Here is a 16,810-nt window from a genome sequence, read left to right as displayed (position 1 = left end):
GCGCTGTTAACTGAAATTTGTGCCGTAAAGATACCTTTAAAATGCCTTATTTTTTTAATGAATATTTTTGACGACCGCCGTAAAACCGATTCGCCGTTGAGTGATTGCGCCGTTAACCGCGGGCCGCCTGTAATTCCTTATAACAATACATTTAAATCATTTGGTGTGCGAATCATATGAGAACTTAGTTAATCTAGTTCTACATCCTTCTGAGTAATATCTAATGCTCAAAGAGCTTGTATCTGACATAACTGACCTTGCCAATTATGTAAACAACCATAAAATAATCTAGTACATCACCAAAGGTACTGAAAATGCCCAAACAATGATGAATGCTGACTGCAAAAACCATCGATGTTAGTCGAAAGCCAGCAGAAAACAAATTTGTTCTCTGCTGTTTTGTACCCATTGCTCCCAAAAGTGGGTGGATCCCATCCACCTGCACTAGCAATGGAGGCACTACCACAAAATTTGGAATATTTTGACTGCTGTGGTAGGAAGCTTTCCACTACAAGTAATTACTTGGTAAGTTATGTGTAAAAAATTCAATTTGTTCCCAGTTTGTCAATGAAGCGGATTATTATTTCCCAACCCCGTGGGAGGAAAAAGCACTTTTTAAAAATAACCTGTCATAAGGGGGCAGAAGATGAACAATCTATATATAAATAACTCTATATAATATGATATCAATAACACTGCATTTCTATTTACGGAGTGCAATCAAATCTATTGCAGTATAACAACAATCTACTAAGAAAGCATTCACCTTCATTTCTTTACCTTACAAGACTGTTTATTAGCTGGCCCTGTTCCAATCCACTTCATGCTACTTTGCATGGCTTTCATTAAATCCTCATACTTTTCCTCACATATAAAACTCTCAAGCTCAATTTCCGAGTCACTTTGAAACTTTTTCCGGATTTGCCTTTGCGTATCTGCATCCAAGTATGTTGGGTTTATCCACGCATAAAGCTCTTCTTCCTGAAATATACAGGGAATCTGGTCATAATTTGTATTCCCAACTAAAGCACTTACAATGTATGCATGGAAATTATCTCAAACTTTAAAATCACTAAAATTACAGGAAAAACTATTTATACAGCATTTACAATACACTAACAACTACATATAAGACATGACTGAATCCATAAAAGAAAAAACAATATCCATTTCTACCATGACATGTTAAGACTTTTTACTTGATTATTTGTGACTCTTGCCATTAAATCTTTGGGTCCTGTGTGGCAATGGATTTTGTGTATAGTATTTGATATTTTGTTATAATAACTTTTCTTGTCACTTTTTACTATTATGAGAAATCCTTAATACAGTAATACCTCGACATATGAGCGCTCAAACATATGAGCATTCCGAGATACGAGCCAGCCTCTGAGCAAAATTTTGCATTGAGATACGACCACACTTACAGATACTAATGCTAGATGGCCGAGCGCTTGGGAGCACTCTAAGCCCGCTTCACTTGTTCAGTTCATGTGGTCATCAACTTCTGTACACATCTAAGCATCTCCCATGTTGAGTTTGCATTATTTATGTGATTTTAACTGTATTTATGAACATTCTTTGTAATAAGTGATAGGTCCTAAGAAAGCAAGTGGTAAAGTTGGCAGTGAGAAAAAAAAAAAACGCATGATGACGCTGGAGATGAAGCATGAAATTTTCAAGAAACATGAGTGTGGTGTCCATGTGTGTGAGTTGGCACATGATTACAAGCGAAGTATACATCGACGATATGTACAATCCTCAAACAGGAGTATGCTATCAAAAGCACAAAGGCTTCCAAAGACAAATATTAATAACGAGATGGAGAGGCTTCTGTTGTTGTGGATTAAGGAGAAGCAGCTGGCAGGAGATAGCATTACTGAGACCATCATCTGTGAGAAGGCCTGCGCATTCTATGAAGATTTGAAACAAAGGGAAGCAGCTGAGGGTTGGGAGACATCAGCATCAGCTAGAGAGACATTTAAAGCTAGTCGTGGATGGTTGGATAATTTTCAAAAGCGAACAGGGATCCACTCAGCTGTGAGGCATGGGGAAGCTGCAAGCTCAGATGTGAAAGCCGCAGAGGAGCGTGTTGAACGTTTTGCTGCACTTTTTGCTGCGGAGGGTTACATCCCCCAACAACTCTTCAACTGTGATGACACGGGCCTTTTTTGGAAAGAGATGCCCCGAGGACATTCATCATGGCTGAAGAGAATAAACTGCTGGGCCATAAACCCATGAAGGAGAGATTTTTTAGTTTTTAGAGGGCTGGAATGGATTAAATTTTTGTCAGTTATTTTATTGGAATGGATTACATTTTTGTCAGTTATTTTATATGGGAAAAATTGAATTGAGATATTAGCAAATTGACTCATGAGCTCGGTCCAGGAATGAATTATACTCGTATCTCAAGGCATTACTGTTATTATAATACAACCAATCTGTATGCGACAATTGAATATTCAAGGACACATCTTACTGCTATACAATGCAATCATTTGCCTGTTATAGATTCAGCCCCTAAAAATATCTCTTAAGATATTTTCTCTTGGATTTGATAATATAATTTTAACTAGAGAACTATCACTGCTTTCTCGCAAAGCACAGGAGAATGTTACTTTCTATATCTAATAATCATCACACTCCCTAAAAACCAACTGGTTTTTTGAATCTGCATGATATAATAAATACAGTGATATGTGAATGCTTCTAACACTAAACTTACTTCCAAGTGCACAGGTGATAAGAACTGCCTGGGAGGTTCAATATGTTTTGGGTCCCATTTTACACTGGGACCATGGAACCAACCATTGATGGAAAGGCGAACTTTGTTTCTGGACAACACTTCTCTAACCTGAAAAATATGATGTCTATTATTATACTGAACCTTTATACATCTCATATAAGCATCAATGTTTTTTGATACTTCAAACCTATCTTGTCAAAAATAAGATAATACTGTCAAAAGCACAAACTCAAAGTTTTAATTAATTTGTATTTTTCATAGCTAACAAACCCAAGGTCTTAACATTAGGATAAATCTTCTAGCGCCAGCTGGATACCAGTTAAAAACAATAAAAAATTGTAAATGCATGGAATCTGTGGCTTCTGGCATCCGATATGTAGCTGAGGTGGAAGTGCGTCAAGAGACCATGCTTGAACCTAGTGATACATTTAGTCTTTCTTCTGACCCAGGACAAGGCATAAGAGGGGTGGCTAGAGGTGGGCAGTAAATGTTAAGACCCCAGGTTTGTTATCTATGAAAAATGCAAATTAATTAAAAATTTGTCATTTGTTCATATGTGGAACAAACCTTTGTCTTAAGATTAGGATAGACTCACACTTGGAGGGAGGTATGAGAATCCAATTGATTGGAGGTTAGGCACACCTCATCATTCTTAGAAACGATGATTCTAAAGAAGAGGACCTATGCCTGAGATGTTAGATATGTATGTGGATATCTAACACTCAGTCCACTGGGTTTAAATACAATGTGGCATGTTAAATACAATGTGACATGTCCAGATTCACTGCATATGTGGAAGTCAAAGAGAACTATATCTTTTCAAGCAACAAACCACGTTAGCCACATTACACGGGTTTGTCACCACTCCTCACTCCCCTTGCTGACCGAACTTGAAGCTACTGAGAAGCAGAATTGTATGTTGTATGGAATATAAAAAGTGCTGTAACAGTATGACTGCAACACTCACCTGCATCAAGCCAGTTCCAGCATATGACGTCTATTATCAGTTGAATCATCTGAGTAACAGGTGCATACCTGTAAGTTAATTTTTCTGGTATGTAACAGAGTAGTACCTTCTTAATTAACCTGAAACTCAGGACAGCCTTTTGGGCCTCCCAAGAGTTTCCTGTTTTGATTTTGAGATTACCAGTGGTATTGTTTGCCAACACCACCACAACATTTGCATTATCACAAGAGGGTTTTTTCCCCCCTCCCAATTCAGTTAACAAGCATATGCTTGAGTGTATTTAATTTGCACTCAATGGTTCTAAAGCAAACACATCCCAACATGGAATGCACTACCAGGAAACTCGATATAAGGAGTCGAGTGAGGGTCAGAGTACTGCCTTTTCTCTGAGATTCTATTTGTCTTACTATTGTTTCTCCTTTATCAAGAATTACCTACTAATTCGAATCTCTGCCCCGGCCATCACCGACTTTGGTCTCTGGTTGGCTCGGAATTCTCACCATTTGCTGTTGTGAGAATTTTCAGACAGAGATATGTCTTGGACTCATTACCATTTTTCAGTTCACCCCACGCCATAACAAAAGTCTGTAGTCTTCTGTTCCATCGCACCTGCCCCATTGGCCGCTGCGATGACACAGAAAGATTTTCTTCAGACAATTTGATTTTTGTCTTATATACATTTTCTAATTTGTAAGGTCTTCAATTATTCTTTGTTCATCCTGAATTGAAAATGAATAACAGAAGACTTCGCCTGTTCCCCACCTGACTAGCTCTGCTTCCAAAGTAAATACAAAATTCCTCCCTGATCCAATCCACAAGAAGCGGTTCTTCAGGCAGTACAATCCGTGTTTTGACGACTAAAAGACTCTCCATGTTCATTGCAAAAACAAAAACTGCTGACTTTCTTGCTGAGCAGCAATGAATTAGCAAAATAACTTTTTCAGTCCTTTGTGAAATACCAGGAATTAGAACTGTCTTCACAGGTTGGCGTCATCGATGGGACTTTTCCTATGATCAGAAGCGTGAGAGTTCACTTATCTCCGATTCAACTGTGAAGACGTAGGTCCATGTTCACCTTAGTCATTCACTAAGTAGCATTGTTTCTCCTTAGTTGGGATTCAACTATTGATGAGAAACTTCTCTGTCTTGCCATCACAGGGAACTCAGTCTCTTGAGGGCTATTGACTCTCATCTAGTGTATACACACCTTGCGGGAATCATCAGATAGAATTTTGTTTTCAAGTCCTCATCTTGTCTCTCACATCGTTGGTGAAGATAGACAATTTGCATGGTTTGTTCTCAACACCACCCTTCAAAAGGCGGGTGTCATGTCGCGACTCCGTCTAAGAGTCAGATGCGCAATCATTTGGCATCAGTTGACAAGTCCAAAACCTTCATGATCTGTGCTTTGCACTTTGTATTGGTTGATACCGATCAATCATTACTTTGTCCTATTAGTGTGTTGATGTACCTAAGAAGGATCAACACCCTTCACTGAGTGTCAATACCTTTATCCACTGCTGACTTCCAATGCAGAAGTGTCTAACGAAACGTCTTCCTCCGAGTCCTATGAGATCGCGAGGAACTCCTCTGCAATTGGATACCTCCACTGCATGCTCTCTCAGAGAGTGAGCAGTGCCAATGGTTTGGTAGTCATCACCACTGAAGAATATGTCCAACCGGAAGATATATGCAGTCTCATTAGGACCACATTTATATCTTTCTTCTTTCATACTGCCCACAGGCCCTTGGAACCTTTTTTCCTTAGAACGGTGGTGGATGCTCACAAGTTGTGTTTGATTACCCGGCTCCTTCAAGAAGAAAAGTGGCATCTTGCCTATGGTGTGCAGTTCTAGAGGTAAGGTTGCATGAGTGACTGGCCTTTCCACCTTCCCCTCCTCATCCTTCGACTCTTCTTCCTTCAGGTTGAGGATAGGACTAAAACTTACACTTGCTGGTCAGATGTTTGATGTGGTAAGCCTTCACATCGAGTTTCTTTTCTATTTTTCTTGTCAGCAATCCCTCTCCTTCCTCTAGCAAGGGAAGGAAGGAGACTGGCAAAAGTGCAAACTCTTCTCAGATCTTTGCATTAAGGCCTCTGACTTTAATACTCTTCCCAGCCCTTTTTTTGGATGAGTCATGATTTCTCACTCATTTAGAAAGGCCCAGAAGTCTGACTCTTGATCATGCAGCTCTTATACTCCAATCAAGTTTCCAGAGGCATGGCACTCCTCCTCGCTCTTACGACCATTAGGAGTAGCCAAGGTGTGCTGAACTCCAGTCAGTTCTAGAAGCTCACTCAGATCCCTCCCACCAATCAGTGATTCTTCCTAATGAAAAGGAACGAGTGTTTCTATATAACGTAGAAACAAATACAGTGGTACCTCGACATACGAAAGGCTCAACTTATGAAAAACTCGAGCTACGAGAGCAAATACGAAAAATTTTACAGCTCTACATACAAAAATTGCTCGAGTTACGAAAGGTTGTTGCTGTAAAGTCCCGAGATTCGCCCGGACCACCGAGAACAATTTTAAAACTCCCGCGCCGCCAACTGAGTAAACTTGCCACCATCCTCCCGCTCTCCCATTGGTTCCTGATGCTAGTCACCCCATAAGATACTGCTTTCCTATTGGTCAGCATCTACCCCTTGTGCTTTAAGTATTCTATTGGTAAAAGGATGCTGTAAATTGAAAAACTTATTCATGCAATACATTTAATAAAAAAAAAAAACATTAGGTAAAGATAGAATAAAGAATAGAAATGAATGGTTATTATACTGTTTGGTAGTTTCAGTAGTTGAAGAGAGATAATGAAAATTTATGGCTTACTGTGTACTAGGAAAAATGATATTGTTAAGATACAATAAAGTTTTGTACATACTTACCTGGCAGATATATACTTAGCTACAGACTCGGTCGTCCCGACAGAATTTCAAAACTCGCGGCACACGCGACAGGTAGGTCAGGTGATCCACCGTTCCCGCCGCTGGGTGGCGGGATCCGGAACCATTCCCGTTTTCTAAACCAGATTTTCTCTTCCACCTGTCTCCCGAGGGTAGGTTGGGTGGGCCATTAATCGTATATATCTGCCAGGTAAGTATGTACAAAACTTTATTGTATATTAACAATATCATTTTTGTACATGCAACTTACCCAGCAGATATATACTTAGCTGATTGGCACCCTTGGTGGAGGGCAAGAGACAGCTAAATACAGTAAAAAATAATAAATAAATAAAATAAATACATAAATAAAATAAAATAAATAAACATAAAATAAAATAAAAAAAAAAAAAATAAAAAAGGGAAAAAACAACATATGTTCTCGGATATAATAAGCCATGGTTCTTACCTGATTGGGCAGAAGACTTCATGATTACTGTCTATGAGTCTGCATGCCTCAAGAGCTTCAGCGAGGTAGGGACCTATGACTGAACAACTCTTCTGGATCATGTCAATGGGGGCTAGCCCGCTTATGTAACAGAGCCTACTCTGGATCGTACCAATGGGGCTGACCCACTTACATGGTAGAGCCTTTACCTTCGTCATATCAATGGGGATTAGCCCTCTTACATGACAGAGTTTTAGGTTTCTCTACGTAAAACACAAGGAGCACTGAAGCCAATCCTGATCACCTGACCATATTAGTAATGTTAAACTCTAAGAATTGCAAGAGGGTCCCCTATTCCCTCTTTCAATCGACCAATAAAAACAACCACCAATAACATATAGATAAATTAACACTACGCTAAGTTAAGAAAGATTAACCTCAGCTCCTTCTCCCAGCACTGAATCCGCGGAAACGTAAGCTCCCAGAGAGAAGCACTTTTCATATGTAATTTTCACATCCCTTAAATAATTAGAGGCGAAAACAGAGTTACATCTCCAATATGTTGAATCTATAAGAGCCTGGAGAGAACAAGTTTTGTGAAACGCCATTGACGTCGCTATGGCTCTCACTTCGTGTGCTCTTACTCTGAGTAGCTTGAGGTGCTCTTCACTGCATGCAAGATGGGCCTCCTTTATCACATCCTTAATGAAGAACGTCAGGGTGTTCTTCGAAATAGGTCTCTTAGGATCCTTTACAGAGCACCAGAGACTTTCTTCTGTACCTCCTAATAAAGCTTTTTGTTTCAGGTAGAACTTGAGGGCTCTGACAGGACACAAAGTCCTCTCCAGTTCTTTTCCCGCTAAAGAAGAAAGTCCTCTTACCTCGAAGCTTCTAGGCCATGGTTTTGAAGGATTTTCATTTTTAGCTAAAAAGAGTGGCTTGAAGGAGCAAAACGCTGAATCCTTTCTAAAACCTACTCTTCCTTCCAAAGCTTGTAGCTCACTAACTCTCTTAGCCGTTGCTAGTGAGAAGAGGAATGAAGACTTTCTAGTTAAGTCTTTAAATGAAGCTGTATGTGAAGGTACAAACTTATCTGACATGAGGAACTTAAGGACTACATCCAAGTTCCAGCTAAGCCTTCTAATTCTCTGTTCTTTCGTGGTTTCAAAAGACCTTATAAGGTCATGAAGATCTTTATTATTAGTTAGATCTAGGCCTCTATGCCTGAAAACAGCGGCCAGCATGCTTCAGTAACCTTTCACTGTTGACACTGCCAGGTTACAATTCTTCTTTAAATAAAGAAGAAAATCAGCGATGTTAGTTACAGAGGTACTGGAAGAGGATATTTTCTTAGTCTTGCACCATCTTCTAAACACCTCCCACTTCGACTGATACACTTTAGAGGTGGAATATCTTCTGGCTCTTGCGATAGCCTTAGCAACCTCGTGCGAAAAGCCCCTCGCTCTGACGAGTCCTTCGATAGTCTGAAGGCAGTCAGGCTTAGAGCGGGGAGGTTCTTGTAAAATCTGTCGAAGTGGGGCTGTTTGAGAAGATCGCTCCTTAGTGGAAGCGATCTGGGAAAATCCACCATCCACTCCAGTACCTCTGTGAACCAATCTAGTGCTGGCCAAAAGGGAGCGATCAGAGTCATCCTTGTTCTCTCTGAGCAGGCGAACTTCCTTAACACTTCCCCTACTATCTTGAAAGGGGGGAAGGCATACGCGTCTAAACCTGCCCAGTCTAGCAGAAAACCGTCTATGGCTACTGCTTTCCGATCCGAGATCGGGGAGCAATAATTTTCTAGCCTGTTGTTCTTGTTGGTAGCGAACAGGTCTACATTCGGTCTTCCCCACAACCGCCAAAGTTGTTGGCAGACTTGAGGATTGAGTGTCCACTCCATGGGTAGGACTTGGTCTTTTCTGCTCAAAAGATCCGCACGGACGTTTCTCTCTCCCTGAACAAACCTTGTGAGGAGAGAGATCTTCCTTTCTTGAGCCCAGATCAGCAGATCCTTCGCTGACTCGTACAGGGAGAAGGAATGCGTCCCCCCCGTTTCTTTATATATGCTAGGGCTGTTGTATTGTCCGAGTGAATTTGAATCACCAAACCTGATACCTGCTTCTCGAAATGAACGAGAGCCAGATGAATGGCTGTCAATTCTTTCTTGTTTATGTGCCAGGACACCTGTTTTTCCTTCCAGGTGCCTGACACCTCTCTCGAACCTAGTGTTGCTCCCCATCCCGAATCTGACGCGTCTGCAAATAACGCTAGGAGAGGGCTCTTTAAGTGAAGGGAGATCCCTTTGCTTAGTTTCTGTGGATCTAACCACCAGCGGGATTCTCCTTTATCTTCTCCGATATTGGAAAGGAGTCTCCTAGTTCTTGTGACTTCCAATCCCATCTCTCCTTCAGGTAAAATTGAAGGGGTCTGAGGTGTAGTCTTCCTAAAGAAACTAACTGTTCTATCGAGGAGAGGGTCCCCAGTAGACTCATCCACTCCCTCGCGGAACAATGTTCTTTCTTTAGAAAGACTGCCACCTTTTCCAAGCAGCGTTCTCTCCTTTCCTGAGAAGGAGATGCTAGAAAATCCCGAGAATCCATCTGAATCCCCGGATAGACAATGCTTTGCTGGGGAGTCATCATGGACTTCTCGGGATTGACTAAAAGTCCCAGAGACTTTGTCAAGTTTAGGGTCAAAGAAAGGTCCTCCAGACATTGCTCCTTCGATTGGGCCCTTATCAGCCAATCATCCAAATACAGTGAGATCCTGATGCCTTCCAGATGCAGCCAATGAGCTACCTTCTTCATGATGTCCGTGAAGACCTGAGGGGCTGTCGAAAGTCCGAAGCACATCGCTCTGAATTGAAACACTTCTCCCTGAAACATGAATCTCAGGTATTTCTGCGATGCTGGATGAATTGGTACATGGAAATATGCATCCTGAAGGTCCAGGGACACCATCCAGTCCCCTGGACGAAGAGCAGACAGAACAGAGGAAGACGTCTCCATCGAGAATTTCTTCTTGATTACAAAGAAATTCAGAGCGCTGACGTCTAGAACCAGCCTCCAGCCCCCCTGAGGCTTTTGGTACCAGGAACAACCGATTGTAAAATCCTGGAGACTGGAGATCTTGTACCAGTTCTATGGCCTCTTTCAAAATCATCTGTTCTACTGCCTGCCGAATTGCTAGCCTTCGGACCGGATCTGAGTATCTTGCAGTCAACTCCCTTCGAGTTGTAGTCAAGGGAGGATTTTCCCTGAAGGGGATTAAATATCCTTTTCTTAGGATAGAGAGGGACCAAGAGTCCGCTCCTTTCTGCGCCCAGACTTTGGCAAAATGGAGTAGTCTGGCGCCTACTTTTGTCTGGAGGACTATCTGTTCATCTAGACTTCCCGAAGGACCTTCTAGATGATCTACTTCTTCACTCTGGTCTGCAACCTCTAAGAGGGGCTCTAGAAGAGGAGGCTCCTCGAAAGGGCTGCATAAAAGGGGGTATCTCTTTCTTCTCAATCGGTACCGCAGGCCTAAACTTTTTAGCTGAATGCGTGAGGAGATCTTGGGTAGCCTTCTCTGTTAAGGATCTCGAAACCTCCTTAACCGTATCCTGTGGGAATAGGTGTGCAGAAAGAGGCGCGAATAACAGGGAGGATCTCTGCAAAGGAGATACCACTTTCGTGAGGAAGGCACTAAAAACAGATCTCTTCTTCAGTACCCCTGTACCAAATAGCGAGGCCACCTCCACTGAGCCGTCCATAACAGCTCTATCTAGGCAGGCCAACACACTAGAGAGCTCTTCCATAGAAACGAAATCCGTGTCCTGGGCTCTCTTCGCTAAAGCCCCTAAAGCCCAGTCCATGAAGTTAAAAACTTCTAAAGTCGTAAAAAGGCCCTTGAGGAGATGGTCAAGCTCACACATCCCCCAAGTTGCTTTTGCAGAAAGTAGAGACCGTCTCCTGGAGGAGTCTACTAATGAAGCAAAATCAGAGTCTGCCGAAGACGGGAGACCCAATCCCATGGGCTCTTTGGTCTCATACCACCTTCCAGGCTTCCCTGTTAATTTGGAAGGAGGGCAGGAAAAAACTGTCTTACCAGCTTCCCTTCTGGATTGAAACCATTCTCCAAAATGTTTTATAGCCTTTTTCATACATAAAGCAGGGCGCATCTTTACAAAAGATGAGGACTTATGGGCTCTGGTGCTGGACATAAGCGAACCCGGTGAGGGGGGCTCAGCAGGATGAAGGGAGTCTCCGAACTCCTTGAGGAGCAGTAATGAGAGCTTCTTGTAGTCCGAGACTGCTACATCCACAGGTCTATCTTCATCAGAAATATCCTCCAAGGCTGAGGGAGAGCGTTTGGAAGGGATAGGGCTCTTAACAGGAGAAGTACTCCTTTCCCGACAAGGAGGGCGTTTGTCTCGAGACAAATTCTTGTTAGAAGTCGAAGGAGGTGAAGAATTCCTAAGAGAAGAGGATCTATGAAGATCCTGTAATTCGAAAGGCTCCTTGCGCCTGACTGACTCTTGGCGCCCTGACTGACTCCTGGCGCCTGACTGGCTCCTGGCGCCCTACTGACTCCTGGTGTCTGACTGACTCCTGGCGCCTGACAGACTCCTGGCGCCTGACTGACTCCTGGCGCCTGATTGACTCCTGGCGCTCTGAAGGCTCCTGGCGCCTGAACTGATCTTGACGCCTGCTAAGTTCCCGGTTCTCTTCCGGCTCCTTGAGCCTTAAACGATCGTGACTCCTACTGTGTTCCTGGCGTCTCCGGGGACTCCTAGGGGAGCATCTACGAACTTCCTGAACTACTGGAGAGCGCTGAATTGAGGAGCTTCTGTTAGGCTCCAGACCTCTGCTCTGAGAAGGCCGTCTAGTCCACGAAGAAGAGCGCCTAAAGGGCGAAGGGGATCGCTTATCAGGCGAAAAACTCTTCAAGAGTCTCTGTAATCAGGAGAGAAGTGCCTTGGAGAGTCCGAGAGCTCCCTCTTAGCAGAAGAGGGGCGCTTGACAGGAAGAGATACGTCCTTCCTTCTTGTCGAGTCTTTGGTAGAGGAGCCTACCAAAGAGGATAACTGCTCCTGAAGGGAGATCAGGAACTTCTTCGTGGGGTCCAGAAAAGAGGGAGCCTCCTGCCTTGCCTTCTTATGATCTGAAGGCCAATACTCTGGAAACTGCTCTGGGCTAGAGTCCGCAGTGTCTCCTTTAGGAGCCTTCCAGGCTCTTTTCAAAGGGCGCGATTGAGTGGCCGAACTCCATCCACGTCGAGGAGAGGATGAATCTGAGGCCGAAAAACACTCCCTTAGGATGCCCTTTCTGCAGCTATCCAAGGCAGCCTGGGACGCTACATCAGGATCTGCCGAAGGGACGCCTGACCGTTGGGGATGTCCCACATCCTCCCTGCGGCTTTCGACATTCCTCCTCCCCTGGTCCTGGGAGTTTGAAAGAGGTCGAGGTCTAGGCCTAGGAGCAATGCGGAACCGGTCAGACGCCCCCTCCACTGCACTGGGATCACTGCACATATCACTATCAACACTCTTACCTTGATCCAAAGCTCGTAGCTGAGCTTGCAGCTTCTTGATAGAGGCTTTTACATTTTCCCTTTCAGAGGAAGAATCCTTGGATTCAATACAGGGAGAAGAAGCTGCGGCTAAGGGAGAAACGTTAGTTACAGCATTATTATCCAATTCTTGTTCTAGCAAACAAGATCTACTTGAGGTTCTAACAGAAGCCTTTCTAATCCTATCTCTCTCAAGTTTTCTTACATAAGAAGAATAGTTCTTCCATTCAAGCTCTGTTAACTTCTCGCATTCATTACAGGTGTTATTAATTGAACATTCAGTACCTCTACATTTTGAGCACACATTATGAGGGTCTACCGAAGATTTCGGTAGCCTAGTCTTACAATCCTCCAATGTACACACCCTAAACATAGGAGAAGCCTTAGCGTCAGACATCATGAGAGAACAATCCTAATCAATATCGAAAAACAGTCCACAATAAGCGTATGCCAAGCCAGAGAAAAAAGAATACGTCACCAATATCAAACCAATCTAAATCCTCGGCAAACGAGTAGAAATCCAAGACAGAGGTACTAACAACATATGTTGTGAGCACCGGCGACAGAGAAAATCTGGTTTAGAAAACGGGGATGGTTCCGGATCCCGCCACCCAGCGGCGGGAACGGTGGATCACCTGACCTACCTGTCGCGTGTGCCGCGAGTTTTGAAATTCTGTCGGGACGACCGAGTCTGTAGCTAAGTATATATCTGCTGGGTAAGTTGCATGTACAAAAATGATTGCTTGGCGATCGTTCGATACTCGTAAGTGCTGGATGTAAACAGAAGTTTGGAAGCTTTTTTTTTGTTTGTTTATTATGGTTAATGGTTACTTAATAATTATTTGAAATGAGCACATGCAATACATTTAATAAAAAAATTGTGAATTAGATATCATAAAATATAAAATAAATCAAACTGCCAACGAATACGTATTTTTTAGAATTCTTCTTCTGTTTTAATATTACGTTACGTATATGTTTCATTATAGCTGTCAGTAACTCGGTATCTCCATTAGGTAAAGATAGAATAAAGAATAGAAATAAATGGTTATTATACTGTTTGGTAGTTTCATTAGTTGAAGAGAGATACTAATGAAAATTTATGGCTTACTGTGTCCTAGGAACAGTGATTGCTTGGCGTTCGTTCGGTACTCGTAAGAGCTGAATGTAAACAATCGATTGGAAGTTTTTCTTTTTGTTTGTTTGTGTATTATAGTTAATGATTAATTAATAATTATTTGAAATGAGTACATAATGATTATTTATACAATTTATTGGCATATTCTAAGCTTTTAGCTTCTTAGGTTTAGATGTCAGAATCATAGACTAGGCTACAGTAGCAACCGCTAACATAGGCTAGGCTTATTACTAAGGGACATATGCTTAAGTCCTAATATATGCAGTAAAAATGGGGTTGAACATTACATGCAGTTGAATATTACTCAAGTATGTACAGTATTTTGCCCTTTTGGAGTCATATTTCTTCAGTCGGATCGGCGTCGTAACCCTAGAACATATGTTTTAGGACTGGAAATATAATTTACTGGGGTGCTTTTGGAGGGCTTGGAACGGATTAGCCATTTTACATGTAAAATGTGGTCCAAGATACGAAAACCTCATGATACGAAGGGCGCCTCGGAACGGATTAATTTCGTATCTCGAGGTACTACTGTAACAATTTTTAAAGTAAATTGTATTTTTCCTAACTATACAAACCTGAGGACCTTTACATTAATGTCCACCTCACGCCACCCCTCAATCAGACACCTGGGCCAAAAGGCAAAGTGGAGTGTTTACATCCAGGCCAACCAGAATGTAGTTACTGCCTACCACCTTGTTCAGGAATTTAACGACCATATTCCAGCTTCGCTGTAAAGTAATTCCTAATGTACAAGACCTCAGGTTTGTATAGTTAGGAAAAATACAATTTATTTAAAAATAAAATTTGTAATACAAAGGATAGTATGATAATGGTAAATAACTTTAATTAGAATTGATTTTTACTAGACAATGCTGTATTTAACATGTTGCAAGATAATCTGCATTTCACTTGTCTTATCTAATTGCAAATTAGGGTTTCAATGTTAGGATTATATATAAAATTATACATTGTTTGAAGCACTCCATCTATCTACTGTATATAGCAACTCTGTGAATCTATACAAGCATCAGAAATGTGTGGAATGATTATCATTGCATTTGTCATACAGGAGTGGACAAAGCATCATAATTATTGTACGTTAATGCATGCTTCTCCTCTCTTTACTCTACCCATTTCACTGGGAAGACTGAAGAACGGCCACTCTAAATTCACCTTGGTGTTGGCAAGACTAGTGCCATCTATGTACCAGTAAATAGATGAACAGTGTGTGTCGACAGACTTTTGAACGTGAGTGTACAGTAATTCCAATTTATACCCTAATGAATAAAGGACATATGACATCAACATAATGTATTTAAAATGCATTAATTTCAGGCAATTTATTTCTAATTTGAAGAAAAAAATATAATGTTTTTAAAATGCATTCAAGTCAGGTAATTTATTTTTTAATTTGAAGAGAAAAATATGCTTCTGCCTAAATTTCATAAAATCTAAAAGGTTGCATTGGACAATGCATGTAACATGTGAAGGAGGATACAATGCTACAGCAGAAAACAGATGGTGCTGTGGAAGATGCACAGCCACTGAGCAGATTTAGGGGACAACAGAATTGAAGCTTAAGAAGATTTTGTATGCGCTGTATGTTAGGGTCCACAAGATAAAATTTAAATGATACAGCACAAATACTGAAGAGGTCTTTAATAAACCAACTCAGTACGTAAAGCTGCAACTTTTCCACAGTATAACTTTATAATAATACCAATCACTGGCTACTAACATTTATGAACCTCATTACCTGATGCAAATTTACATTAAACAAACTATGATGCATTGTCTATTTGCACTGAATTCGCATTCTAATGTAAGCCATCAACCATGAAAACACAAATCAATGTAAAATGGTTATGTAATTTGGATAAGTCATGATAAAGCTGTAGGCTTACCTGATGAAACGACACTGGGGAAACTTCAAAAAACGCAAGTGTGTTCCACTTGGGCAGAAGCGATGCAACAACATCCCTTGGTTGCCCTTTATCTGAAATAGTATGACCAACAGTCAGTGAGATGTCTATTTTATTCAAAAATTTTAAGGTAAAGGCTTCAAGTAACATACACTCAATTTTAATGAGTAAAATATAAATTCCTGATCACAAGTGTCAACCTTCTTTTCAATGCTATTAGACACATGGTAACATTATCTCCAATCTCCCTGTCTGGCTGCAGCCAAATATCTTCATCCCCTGCATCTTTCCATGATGCCAATATGTATAAAAAATTGTCTTCACAGCATTAAAAGATAACATGCATTCATTGTTAAAATTCAGTACTTCATATAAACATGCATGACAACATTTGATTACATAGCAATACTACCTGTATTTCTGTTATGAACTTAACTTTCATAAATCTAATGTATGCTACACAAAAGTAATCTTAAAAATTGACACTCCAACTGCTAGTGTCACTAACTGAATATAAAATGGTACAAATACAGGCCAAGCCTGTGAGAGCTAAACAACTGAGTTCAGTGGTGTGATTAAACTAGTTAATAATAATGACACAAATACAGTGCCATGTAATCAATGTTTGCAGATTCTGATCAATACTTCTGTTGAACTAAAATGAATCTTAATTTACACAGCTACATGTTTTAAACATCTTTTTCATGAAAATATCAACCAAATACGTAATTATGTTCAACTGTACTGCTTTCTTTTATACGCCCATTATCTGTTCCAACAAGTATTATACAATCATATGAACAGTGATGCTCATAATTACATATGTGAACAAGTCACATCCATAAACCATACAGTTAAATTCTACCCCATTAATACACAATTTTCTATCAATATAGCTTCAAGAAAAATACAAGGTAAAATTAGATCAAGGGTACTACTTACTATCCACATCAAAAAGATCAAGTGTTCCGCCATCTTTTTCATACCATGGAGGTGTCAGATATAATATATAGGCTACACGTCTTCCCTTTAATTCATCATCATGGCACAAAAGGACATCTGATAAGAAAAAAATGCATAAACTTGGTACTGAATTACTTACGAATCTATGACAAGGATAATAAGTGAAGATTCTTATTTACAAAATCT

At 41.0% G+C, this 16,810-nt stretch overlaps 1 protein-coding gene across 3 annotated transcripts in view; it reads right to left on the bottom strand.

The window, feature by feature from the left end:
• LOC135203593 (prolyl 3-hydroxylase OGFOD1-like) overlaps positions 1-16,810 on the bottom strand; it is a 286,279-nt gene that overhangs the window by 24,858 nt on the left and 244,611 nt on the right. For all 3 annotated transcript variants that reach the window (XM_064233383.1, XM_064233384.1, XM_064233385.1), the window contains 4 exons: positions 16,604-16,720; positions 15,644-15,735; positions 2,726-2,854; positions 781-981 (listed from right to left, as the gene is read on the bottom strand). In XM_064233383.1, the coding sequence (XP_064089453.1) occupies positions 781-981; positions 2,726-2,854; positions 15,644-15,735; positions 16,604-16,720 (539 nt within the window). The remainder of the gene's footprint in view (positions 1-780; positions 982-2,725; positions 2,855-15,643; positions 15,736-16,603; positions 16,721-16,810) is intronic.

Source organism: Macrobrachium nipponense, chromosome 36 (genome assembly GCF_015104395.2).
Source record: "Macrobrachium nipponense isolate FS-2020 chromosome 36, ASM1510439v2, whole genome shotgun sequence".
Taxonomy (NCBI): Eukaryota; Metazoa; Arthropoda; class Malacostraca; order Decapoda; family Palaemonidae; genus Macrobrachium; species Macrobrachium nipponense.
Note: the sequence above shows the minus strand (reverse complement) of the source record. Positions and strands in the feature narration are given on the sequence as shown.